Source organism: Coenobita brevimanus, chromosome 94 (assembly GCF_032717465.1).
Source record: "Coenobita brevimanus isolate Jiangsu-jjx chromosome 94, ASM3271746v2, whole genome shotgun sequence".
In the NCBI taxonomy this organism is placed as follows: Eukaryota; Metazoa; Arthropoda; class Malacostraca; order Decapoda; family Coenobitidae; genus Coenobita; species Coenobita brevimanus.
In genome coordinates, this window is record NC_137047.1 from 31,789,650 (window position 1) to 31,802,753 (window position 13,104).

Below are 13,104 nucleotides of genomic sequence, written 5' to 3' on the forward strand. Positions count from 1 at the left end.
CATCTCCCACGGGAGTCCGTTTCTGAAGTCACGTGAGAGGGCTTCAAGTTCCATGATAAACATAGGACTCAAAACTGACCCCTGATGCACACCAACGTTCACGGAAAACTCATCACTCAAATCTCCATTCACTCTTACCTGGGTGTGAGCACCCACATACATGGCCATAACCACCCTAACCAGCCACTCCTCCATGCCAAGCTTTCTCATTGCCCACTTCACTGCCTCTCTAGGCACTCTGTCAAAGGCCTTTTCCAAATCAACAAAAACAAAATACAAATCCCTGTTCTTCCCAATATATTTTTCCTGAAGCTGTCGAACAATGAATATGGCATCAGTGGTCCCCCTGCCTGGCATAAACTCAATCTGCATCTCATAAATATTCACTCTTTCTCCAATCATACCTTCTAGAATTCTCTCCATTACCTTCATTATCTGGTCTAAGAGCTTTATACATTTACAAGTGATTTTTTTTTTCCCAAATACTGTACTGTAACAGCTTTTTCACTTTCGTTTGCACAGCTTGCCTGGCCACTCTCTAGCAAAGAAATTTACTGTTGTTCTAAGACTATGCTACTGTATGCGTATGGAACGAGCAAAGACAAACGTTCTGGGAATACGACAACACCATGACAATGTGGATAATGACAAAGATCTAGGAATGTGGCTGCTGTCAGATATGTGAAAGTGAAGCTACATATGGAATGTTTCTTTTTTTGGCCTATCAGGTGGAGCCAAGATCCTAAGTGCTTGAATGGAGAGTGAATGGGAGTGTAGCTCATTCAACTGGGCAAACTTTGGTTAGTATCCTATTCCCCCCCCCCCCAACTCTGGACCCTACCTGTTGATGATGATGATGATGATGATGATGATGATGATGATGATGATGATTGGTGACAGATGACGACGATGATGATTATGATGATGATAAGGATTTAGTTTCTGCTATCTCAATGCATTTTTATTCAACTTTGGAAGATTTTTCAAACTGGAAAGGATAGATACAGGCTTCACTACAAAAGATCCCTGCTAAAGCTTCATAGTGTCATCAAGTGGTAGCCTGACTAATAATAATAATTACAGGTCATCGTTCTTTAAAATCCTGGATGTGTTCAAGCAAACTGCAACCTAAAGTGACACAAAGTGAGATTTCTGACTCATGACTGAGAGGTAAAAAAAAAAACTAAAAACCCTCAATTCTGACTTCAAAACATTTTCATAAGCATTACACATAAAGAAAAAGTGTTAATTTATCAACAATTTAATAATAAAAATAACCTTTATTCATCAGCAACTTAATAATAAAATGCCTTTAAGTGAAATACAGTAAAATAAAATGAGAACCAATTGTATTTCACTGAGTTAAAAGCATTCATCATGCCAACAATGCCTTGCCAAACAAATGTGGTAGAGATAGCTCACCTTGTGCTTTGCGATAGTATGCATTGGCACCATAAACAGGCAAGGGATGAGCCTCTGTGTTGAAAACCCACTCGTCCAGACTAAGTAAAGAGTCATCGGAGAATATCAGGTATAGATACTGTAAAGGAGAAACAATTCATACCATTAACAGGATTACTATAACTTGAATATAAAGCTGTGGTTGCATGATATTTGTTAAACCTTACTGATCAGGTAGGAAGGAGTGTTCTTGGTCAGGGTACAGTACTAGTCAAGTCTACCCTCCAATCTGACTATACCTGGCAATCAAATGGGCCGAGATTAGGGAACTCGTCATATTAGAAAAAATGTGTCCTAATTCAAATTGTTAAACTGTGACCAAGAATTAAAATATAATGGAAGACTCTAACACCACTTGCCCTTTCACTACAGTAATAACTTTCATGCTTTAGCTTGTCTCAATAACAACCTTTTAGACTGGCCACCTGACCATGTTCATGTCATCTTCAATGACAAAAAGTGGTTCAATATAAATGCACCAGTCATGTAAATACAGACATATACATTCCTTCTGTCCAAAAACAATACTTATCTATGGTTCAATATAAATGTACCAGCCATGTAAATACAGACATATACACTCCTTCTGTCCAAAAACATACTTTTCTTTTTAATCTTGCTACTGTTATAAAATTTTGTTCAACTTAGACTTTTTGAATGAAAGAGTTGGTTACTGCAAACCTACACAAAATTTTTCACTACCTGCATATTTCCAGTGGCATAAATTGTCTGGTAACAGCAAAACACGTATGAAGTACGAATGCTGAAGGGGTAAACAGACAGATAAATCAGGGTCACCCTTTGCAACAAAGTTCGCAAGATGGACACTACCAATTAACCCTGAACATTCAGTCTGGCCTAGCGAAAAGCTCCTCTAAGTTACATGCTTCTGTTTCATGACTGAAGGAATAAAAGCACAAAAAACACTAGTTTTTGGCTCCATAACTACTTTATAATCAACCACAAGAAACTCTGAATGAAAATAAGTTTTGCTTCATCGGAAAACAGGTGATGAAACAAATTAAGTGTAGCAACTTTAAATGAGGATTAATTGTAAATACTGTGTTAACTAAGGCACCTTGAATGTCTCTGCAAATATGAAGCTCTGTTGTACATCATCCTTTTGAGGATTTTCCATGTAAACATTCTGGATGCCGCTGTACCCAGCTTCTGCACGACAGTGTTTCTCAAGTGCCTGGGGAAAGATAAAGTATATATTAAATTGTCAAGGGCAAAGAAGTGATTTTAACCCACATAAATTCACCAAACAAATGTGAATTACTGTACCTACTTTGCACTGTACAGAATGTCAAGTAAAGTTGGACAATTTTATTATGCTCAAGAGAAACACCTAAGGTCACCAGAAAAGTTATAAAACTAATACAATTAATACTCTGGGATAGAATTAATATCATCATCATCATCCAATCCTACATTGCCCCATGAGGAGCGTAGGAGCCAGGGGCTAGGCAAGTTGGTCCTGACATTTAAGATGAGAGTGACCAGCCTCACTCATCCCTGAGTGACATTACGTGAGCAATAAACCCCAACCACCCCTTGGATATAAACCTCCACTGGCTCAATCCAACTGGAGCACCATAATTACCCACTAAACCACCAAGTGCCAAAATTTGGATATAGCTTATCAACAAGAGACAGAGGGAAGATAAAATAAAGAGAAACATGGATCAGATCAAAGAATCCATCAAAAAGGGAAAAAGTCTGAAACGGGTCTGAAGTTAAATGGCATTAGGAAGGCAACAAATTATATCACTGAAAGGCAGAAACGGTGAAGTCATTAAATGCAGAGATAAGATGGTGAAGAGAGTTGAAGAATTTTACAAAGAACTGTATGCATCAAAGGCAGTAGTACCAATAGCTAACGTTTCTTTTGACACAAGTGAAATACCTAAGGTAACACCAGGCGAAGTAAACATTTAAAAATATGAAAAGAGAGAGGGCTCCGAGAGAAGATGGAATAGTAGCAGGTTTACTGTTGGAAGCAAGAATGGAAGTACATAACAGGCTCGGAAATTCCCAAAATATGGTGTAATCCAATTGTTATTTTTCTTTACAAAAAAGGTGACTCAAAAGATCTTAGTGACTATCAACCCATTAGCATATTATCAGTCATTTACAAACTCTTCACTAACATCCTTACGAACAGAATAACAACAAAGTTGGAAGAAAACAAACTGCATGAACAGTAGGATTCCAAAGCAGGTATTCGGCTACTGCTCATCTACACACAATGAATCAGATAAATGAGAAAACTGTAGAATATAATAAACCTCTGTACTTAGGTTTTGTTGATTACAAAAAAGCTTTTGACGCAGTGAAGCATATAGCAATTATAAATTCACTGCGAGAACAAGGAGTAAATGAGAACATTGTAAAAGTGCTCAAAAACATATATAAAGAGGGAACTGCTGCACTATATTACATAAAGACTTGGAAAAAATTAGGACTGAGAAGGGCGTGCATAAGAGGGAGAGAATTTCACCAAAATTACTTACAGCATGCCTAGAAAGTATTTTCAGAAAGCTAGACTGGGAGAAAAAAGGCATAAACAGAGATGTAGAAAAGCTAAACCACTTAAGATTTGTAGATGACATTGTCCTAATCCCAGAAACAGCAGAGACTTGTTAAATGAACTGAACAGAGAAAGTTTCAAAGAAAGGGTAAAGGTGAACCAGAGTAAAATAAAAGTAATGTTTAATCTACATACACCTAAGACAATCATCAGAAAAAGTGAAGAAGTTCTTGAAGAAGTCGAAGTGTACAATTACTTGGGAAAAATACTAAAATTAATGGAAGACCAAGATAGGAAAATAAAAAGATGCTTTACAATTGGATGGAAAGCTTTTAGTAAACATAGAGACATTATGAAAAGTAGCTTGCCAATATGAATGAAACAAAAAGTATATAACGAATATGTAATTCCAGCTATCATGTACACTTGTGAGACCTGGAAACTAAAAATATCAATGGAAAATAAACTAATCCATTCTTAGAGAGCAATGGAAAGGTCAATGTTGGAAATATCTTTACGAGACAGGAAAAGATCAAATTGGATGAGAGAGTAGACTAAAGCCAAGGACATTATAGAAGTTATAAATGAACAGCAAAGGAGGTGGGAAGCCCATGTAGCAAGAACAATGGATTACAGATGGAGCAGGAGGCTGACTGCTGGACACCAAGAGATTGTAGGCGCTGCAGAAAAAGGCCAAACAGAAGGTGGAGAGATGAGACAGAGATATTTGCAGGGAAAATGTGGCAGAGCTTGGCTCAGTCAAGGAATTCTTGGAGAAGGTTAGGGGAGGCCATTATTCAGCAGTGGCCTTGTAATGTCTGATGATGACGATAATGATAATAACGATGATGAATGGCAAGCAGTTTTATTTGGCTCATAGATGATGACCACAGCCATAAGGTTATAGGTGATACTGTAACATTTGGGCTGATTCTATGTCTACTAATGCATCTCCTTCAACAAGAAACATATTTTGCTGAGCATTTTAGCCAACATCTTGTTGTTGATCAAATGCAGAGGAAATTATCAATGGCATATCTGAAAGTCAAATGAATAACTATCCTACATGATTATGTAAGAAAAAATTATGGCCACCCACCAGTGGACTAATGTATATTTATATTATTCATCCATCCATCGTCCAATTCTACATTGCCCCAGGAGGAGCGTAGAAGCCCAGGGCTAGGCAAATTGGTCCTGACATTTAAGATGAGAGTGACCAGCCTCACTCATCCCTGAGTGGCACTGAGCAATAAACTCCAACCAACCCTTGGATGTAAACCTTCACCGACTCAATCCGACTGGAGTGCCATAATTACCCACTAAACCCCCAAGCACCACAATTTGGTTACATGGTTACCACCTAGCGTAGTAAATGGTTTCCTGGTGTACAGGAGACCATTTGGCGTGTCACTCATGTAGGGTCACTTTATATATTTTATTAATCAAGGTAAAATAGCCTGCATGTAAGTCTGCATGTTATATCCAACTCGATTTAAAAAAATGAAGAGGTGAGACAAGCTGTGGCACAAAAGAAGAAAGCATATAGTATGCGGATGGGATGCAGAGGCTTGGAGGAAGCTGAGATGGAAGAAAGAGTTATACATTGAGGAAGAGGGAGGTGAAAAGATAAGTAAGAGAAAGTAAAAAGAGAGTGAATGAGGAATACGGAAGAAATTAGAGAGTAAAGTGGAGGGAATGTAAGAAAATGTCCTGGAAAGAGGTAAAAAAAAAAAAAAAAAAAAAAGTCAGAGTGATAAAGAAGTCAGCCGGGGAGTGAAAGACAAAAATGGTAGCTTGCTAGTGGAGAAGGGAGAAAAAATGAGAGAATTCCTTCAGGAACTGTTGAACACAGACAGTGAAAGTGATGCGAGTACAGTTGGCTGGGGAATGGCTTGGAACATGAGTGAGGTGAGGAGAGAGGTAGAAATCAGTAGGATGAAAGTAATGAAAGCAATGAAGTAAGTCAAAATGGGGAAAGCCCCAGCAATTGATGAGGTATGTGGTGAAATGCTGAAGCATGTGGGAGAGGTAGTAGTAGAATGGGTAAGGGAGATGTGCAGATTGGCCTGGGAGAAAGGTAGAGTCCCAGGGGATTGGAAGTCAGGTATAATTATTCCCTTGTACAAAGGAAATGGGGAAAAAGAAGTGTGTGGTAATCATAGGGGCATTTGTCTTCTTAGTGTAATAGGAGAAGTATATGGTAAGATTGGCAGAGTGAGTGAAAGAACAGAGGAATTAGTTGCAGAAGAACAGGGAGGTTTTAGAAAGGGAAGAGGTTGTGTAGACCAGATATTCATTCTTAGGTCTTTGGTGGAAAAGTTTCTAGAGAAGGGAAAGAAGTTGAATGCAGTCTTCATGGATTTGGAGAAAGCATATGACAGGGTGGATAGACATGGGACGTGAAAAATATTAAGAACATCGGAGTAAATGGAAAGTTGTTGAGTGCCGTGAAGAGTGTGTATGAGAGGACTAAGGCTGCAGTGTGCATGGAGGGTGAATTGTGTTAATTTTTCTATTTGAATGATAGACTGAAACAGAGATGTAACATGTCATCATGGCTGTTCAATCTGTATATGGATGGGGTTATAAAAGAGAAGATAGGGCAGTGGATGTTGAAGCAGCTTTAATGAGAGAGGGCAATGTTTGGAAACTCCCTATATTGTTGTTTGCCAGTGATACTGTATTGTTAAGTGAAGATGAAGGGGAACTGCAAAGCTTGGTGAATGAGTTTGGAAGAATGTGTATGAAATGGAATCTAAAGGTCAATGTAGGGAACAGTAAAGTTATGGTCTTTAAGAGACACGAAGTCACTGAATGTATAGTGAGATAATGGAAAAAGTGAGTGCATTTAAGTACTTGGGTAGTGTGATAAGTAAGGATGGAAGTTTGAAGGGTGAAGTGCTTGAAAGGGTGTACCCCCTCCACAATATGTCTACCACCGATGTATATATGTCTCCCCCCAATGCATACATGCCCCCACTAAACTTGCTGACCTAGCACGCTTTCCCAGGGCCTGAAGCCTGGGAAGACAGCGCCACTGTTCAGTTGAGAGCAGACATTCAAGTAAGGCAGACTATTTTACTGTGAGCTCGTAATAAACTCCTTATTTAGCTGTTTGTACACGGAGTTTCTATCACCAAAGTATTGCAAGTTACAAGGGTACAACAATGGAGAAATGTTGCTGGTTCTTTGAAAGCAGTGATAAGAAACAGGGAAGTGAGCATGGGAGTAAAAAAGTCACTGCATGAGAGTATTGTGATACCAACACTAATGTATGGAAGTGAAGCTTGGCCCTTGTTGGAAGGACACAAGTCAACAATCAGTGCAGTAGAAATGGGTTATTTGAGAGGAGCTTGTGGAGTTACATGGAGAGATAAACTGGCAAATGAGGAAGTGAAGGAGCATTTTGGTGTGGATGTGGATGGGATAGAACGCTTTAGGATAATTACACTGAGGTGGTTTGGACGTGAAGAGAGAATGGAAAGCGAGAGACTAACGAGGAGAGGGTATGTATGTGAGGTGGAGGGGAAGGCCAAGGATGAGATGGACGGATGGAGTGGAGAGGTATATGAGAGAGGGGGAGGGGGTGTCAGCTAGGAGCAGGACAGTGAAATGACAGGGGACCAGGCAACATGGAAGCAATTTTTGTGGCCACCCCTTACGGGATTAAGGCATCTGACAACAAAGAGATAGATTATATATATATATGTATATATATATAAAAATCCCAGTTACCCTCGCTAAGGTGTAGAGGTTCAAGGCTAAGCTGCCAAAGTCCGGTATATGAAAGGGTAGCTTGATAACCAACCTGCTTCCCCTATACACAATCTAAAGTCTCCAGTCACCTTTTGAGAATAAAACCTATGGAAAGCCATCACTCAACTGAAGCATACTTTTACAAATGCAAAGTTGGTCATAAAAATTATGCAGGGGGTGATGATAATACCCAAAATGATCGATACAGTATAGCCTCTGAAGACCCAAGAATATCAGTCTATTATCACCTGAATGTGCACATAACAGCAATGCTAACTGACAGTGTCACAAGCAAGAGATATAAATCACTCGCATGAAAGTAAGATTACCAATTTAGGGTAAAATATTCAAGAATTTTCCAACAGCCATCATAATGTTATAAATCGGAAGGCAAAAGCCAATTAATATCGGTATTGGTATCAAAAGAGGAAAATTATTCAAAAATCAGAATCATATCGAAGTGGCTGAGTAAAGATGAAAAAAATATTTCTATCTATCTTTCTATTGCCAGACGCCTCAATCCCATTCAGGGTGGCCACAAACAAATCGCCTCCACATTGCCCTGTCCCCCGCCATTTCACTGCCCTGCTCCCAACTCACACCCCCCTCTCTCATATACCTCTCCACCCCATCCCTCCATCTCATCCTCGGCCTCCCCCTCCCTCTTCCCCCCTCCACCTCACTCACATACACTCTCTTCGTCAGTCTTTCACCCTCCATCCTCTCCACATGGCCAAACCACCTAAGTGCATTCCTCCTAACACTTCCTATCACATCCACATCCACACCAAAATGATCCTTTACATCCTCATTTGTCAGCCTGTCTCTCCATATGACTCCACAGGCTCCTCTTAAATAACTCATTTCCACTGCTCTCACTCTTGACTTGTGCCCTTCCAACAACGTCCAAGCTTCACTTCCATACATTAGAGTTGGTATCACAATACTGTCATGTAGTAACTTTTTCACTTCCATGCTCACTTCCCTGTTTCTTATCACTGCTTTCAAGGAACCAGCAACCTTTCTTCCCTGCTGTACTCTTTCAAGCACTTCACCCTCCAAACCTCCATCCTTAGTCATCACACAACCCAAGTACTTAAACGTACTCACATTTTCCAATTTCTCACCATCCAACCTCACTGTACATTCACTGACTTCACCTCTCTCAAAGACCATCACTTTACTCTTCCCTACATTCATCTTTAGATTCTGTTTCTTACACACTCTCCCAAACTCATCCACCAAGCCTTGCAGCTCCCCTTCGTCTTTACTCAACAACACAGTATCATCTGCAAACAACAGTACAGGGAGTTTCCAAACACTATACTCTCTCACCAGGGCCACTCCAACATCCACTACTCTACCTTGTACCTCTTTTATTACCTCATCCATGTACAGATTGAACAACCATGGAGACATGACACATCCCTGTTTCAACCCAACCTTCAAAGAGAAAAATTCACTTAGTTCACCATCCACACGCACTGCAGCCTTTGCACCATCATACATACTCTTCACAGCATTCAACAACTTCCCATCTACTCCATATATTCTTAATACTTTCCACAATCCTTGTCTATCCACCCTGTCATATGCTTTCTCCAAATCGATGAAAGCCTCATACAACTTCTTTCCCTTCTCTAGAAACTTTTCCACCAAAGACCTAAGAATGAATATCTGATCCACACAACCTCCCCCCTTCCCAAAGCCCCCCTGTTCGTCTCCAACTAATTCCTCTGTTATATCCCTAACTCTGTCAATAAGTATCCTACCATACACTTCTCCTATTATACTAAGAAGACAAATGTCCCTATGATTACCACACACTTCCTTTTCCCCTTTTCCTTTGTGCAAGGGAATAATTATACCTGACTTCCAATCATCCGGAACTCTACCTTCCTCCCAGGCCAATCGCACATCTTCCACATCCATTCTACTACTATCTCTCCCCCATGCTTCAACATTTCACCACACACTCCATCAATTCCTGGGGCTCTCCCCAATCTAACCCTCCCCACTGCCTCCACAACCTCTATCCTACTGACTTTCTCCTGTCTTCTCATCTCCCTCCCTCTCCCAGCCACTCACACTCGCATCACTTCCATCCTCTATGTTCAACAATTCCCCAAAGTGCTTTCTCCATCCGCTCACCCCCTCTCCTCTCTCCACCAGCAATCCACCATTTCCATCTTTCACCCCCCTGCTAACTTCACCTTCACCCCGTCTTACTCTCTTCACCTTTCCAGAACACCCTCCCACAGTCCCTCTACCCTACACTCAAATTCCTTCCAAACTCCCCATCCACTCTCCTCTTACTCTCTCTTACTAATCTCTTTACCTCTCTCTTTCTTTCTACATATAACTCTCTCTTCCGCCTCTCAACTTCTCTACGCCCCTATTTTCTCATCCATTTATTGTATGCTTTCTTCTTTTGTGCCACAGCCTGTCTCACCTCTTCATTCCACCACGCTGTTCCTTGCACCCCCCCTCCGTCTTCTCTTCATCCCACACACCACATCACATGCTGCACATATTTCTTTTGTGAATATCCTGCACACACCTTCCACGTCCCCCATCTCCTCCAATTCATATTTGCCCAATCGTTCCTCCACTTCTCTCTTATGCTCTGCCTTTTTCTCATCCTCTTGTAACCTTTCCACTCTCCTTGCAAATACTCCTTCTTCCTGTCCTTTACTTCGTTGCTTTGCCTAATGAGCCCAGGCTCTTATAAGGCTTCTATCACTTATTTCCAGGTTGGGATGATGATGATGATGATGATGATAGTTTTCCAAAAATACATCCATTCACCACACTCTATTCAGTGTCTTCAATTATCTATCTATAGCCAAACACCATATTCCCCAAATGGGAGGTTGTTTGTCTTTCAGTTAGATGTTTTACAGGCAGGGGCACTAATTCTCTGTCAAACCACTTGTTGACCCATTTGGGATAATGTATGGGCTGGTTATATGGTTACCACCCAGCACTGTAAATGATTTCCTGCCTTCAGGAACCATTAGGCCTGTCACTCGATGTAAAGCCACCTGAAATGGAAAGATGAATACCAAAGAGCGAAAGATGGAAGAGAGAGAGAGAGAAGGAAGAGGCAGGCAGCACTACATCAAGTGAGTAGATGATGGATATCACCTCTTGAATTATACAATGCTTTAACTGAAACACAAGGAATGTTTTCACCATAATATCACTGTGGCAAGAATGTAACTCAACAAAAGAACACATAAATAAATCAAATAAAAATAGACAGTAGTCTTCTGTCTTACCGCTGTGGTGAACATGAAGGAACCTTTGAGTAAGGAGGTCAACTGACCACACACACACACACACACACACACACACACACACACACACACATACACACACCAGGTACTGGGCAGGGAGGACGCATGCCGCATCACTCTGAAACTTGGCCAAACTTGGCCAAGTGGCCATACCTAAATTAGTACAGTAGAACCTCGTCCTCGAACACAATCTGTTTTGGAAGGCTGTTCCAGGACCGAATTGGTCGAGGACCGAACTAATTTTCCCCATAAGAAATAATGTAAATCATTTTAATCCGTTCCAAGACCCCAGATGCTTACCTATTTAAGTTTCAGCACTGGTACCAGTGCTTTCCTTTACGAGGTGACTGTATATTTCTCCTGCCTTTTCACAAATTATATACTCACTAACACTGTCTCCTGCTAACTGTTTCTCACTGATGAAGATAAGCAATAATTTTTCCACTTCTTCAATTATTTTCCACACTACTTTCCTCTTTTCACTGCCAGTAGCCGTACTGGATGAACTTGGTTTCTTTGGAGCCATTATTAGGGGCTAATACTGCACTGAATCAAGAAAAATGTGAAGCACAGCAGGACGACCACGTTGACAAACAATAAAGGTGGACGCGTGACTGTCGGTCGGCCAGTTTCCCTTCGTTTGGCTACGTTCAGGTTGGTCGAGGTCCGATATTTTGGTCGACCTCTGGAGCAAAAATTTCTTGAATTTTTTGGTCGAGGTCCGATTTATTCGACATGTGAGACGTTCGAGGACCGAGGTTCCATTGTATCTTTATGTGAGTCAAGCTCCGTACCAGGTTAAACTAAATGCTGTCCTGATATAAAAGAGGAAGTTTTTAAGTAAGACTGCTGTTCAAATATCAAAATAAACAAAGTAGTAAAGGAATGCGCCAACAGCGTCAGCTGATTTGTTTTGTCTGTGCCAGCCACCAAGGAATGTAAATAGAATCTGTGCTCTTAGTACCACATGATGTTCACCTACTTCAGTAAAGCAACTCTGGAAAAGAAAAGGGATAAAGGTAGAAAGCAGGATGATGATTTCTACCAAGAACTGGTTGAAATGGAGACGTATAATAAGCTGGCAAAACGGATCAACAGATTGGAAATGGCATTTCAGAATGAAATGGATGAAATTAAAAAACAGTTGCATATGCAGAAGAAGGAAACAGAAAAATTAGGAAAAGAAGTCAACAAGAAAGACACAACAAGAGATGAGCTGACAGTAGAAGTGGGTTCACTTAGAAGGATAATTGGTGAAATGGCAAGTACAGCTGTCAACCACAAGAGTATCATGCAAGAGTTCAAAAATTATACAGAGACAATAAGGCAAGTAAGAAATCTGATAGATCAGAGCAGTGATATTGAGGAGAAGTTAAAACAAGTGAATGAAGCAGCGCAAAGCTACAAAAATGATGTGGAAACCACTTATGCAGAAATGGTGAAAGTAAAGACAGAAACAAGGGTTGAAGAAAAAAGCATTAAAAAGGAAGTGAAAAGAATAATCCAAAACAATCCTAAATTAGACAGAGATTCAGCAGATATCAGTAAACCTATAGAAACCACAGGTATAGAAGAGGAAGAAATAAAAAACAAGATCTCGAGACAAAAAGGAGATGGCAAATGTAACAAGTATACTGAAAGAAGTGTCAGAGGAAATCTGTAATAAAAACATAGAGGAACACAAAAGGCTAGGGAAATATGAGAGAAATAAGTCAAGACCCCTTAAGGTAACCTTCCAGGGTGTAAACACTGTGGAGGAGATACTAAAAATGCAAAGAAACTCAAGGAAAAAGAAAAATTAAAAAATGTATGGATAAAAAGATGCCTAACTTATGAAGAACTGGAACTACTAAATAAGAAATGGGAGTAAGCAAAAACAAAGAACAAGGGAAGATCAGAGGAGGAGAAGAATACATTTTTTTACAAAGTGACTGGATTGCAAGTTTGAAAGTGGTACATCACCAGGAGGGAATAAAATGGAGGAAGGTAGTAGATCCAAGTTATGACAAGTATGTAAACAAGACGAATAAGTTGATGTACTTAAATGTAGAT

The 13,104-nt window shown here is 40.2% G+C and overlaps 1 protein-coding gene across 1 annotated transcript in view; it reads right to left on the bottom strand.

Annotated features, from left to right (window-relative positions):
• alpha-Man-Ia (alpha-Mannosidase class I a) overlaps positions 1-13,104 on the bottom strand; it is a 217,792-nt gene that overhangs the window by 33,122 nt on the left and 171,566 nt on the right. Inside the window, exons 7-8 of the mRNA XM_080282748.1 lie at positions 2,540-2,656; positions 1,423-1,540 (exon numbers count right to left, since the gene is read on the bottom strand). Of these exons, the coding sequence (XP_080138874.1) occupies positions 1,423-1,540; positions 2,540-2,656 (235 nt within the window). The remainder of the gene's footprint in view (positions 1-1,422; positions 1,541-2,539; positions 2,657-13,104) is intronic.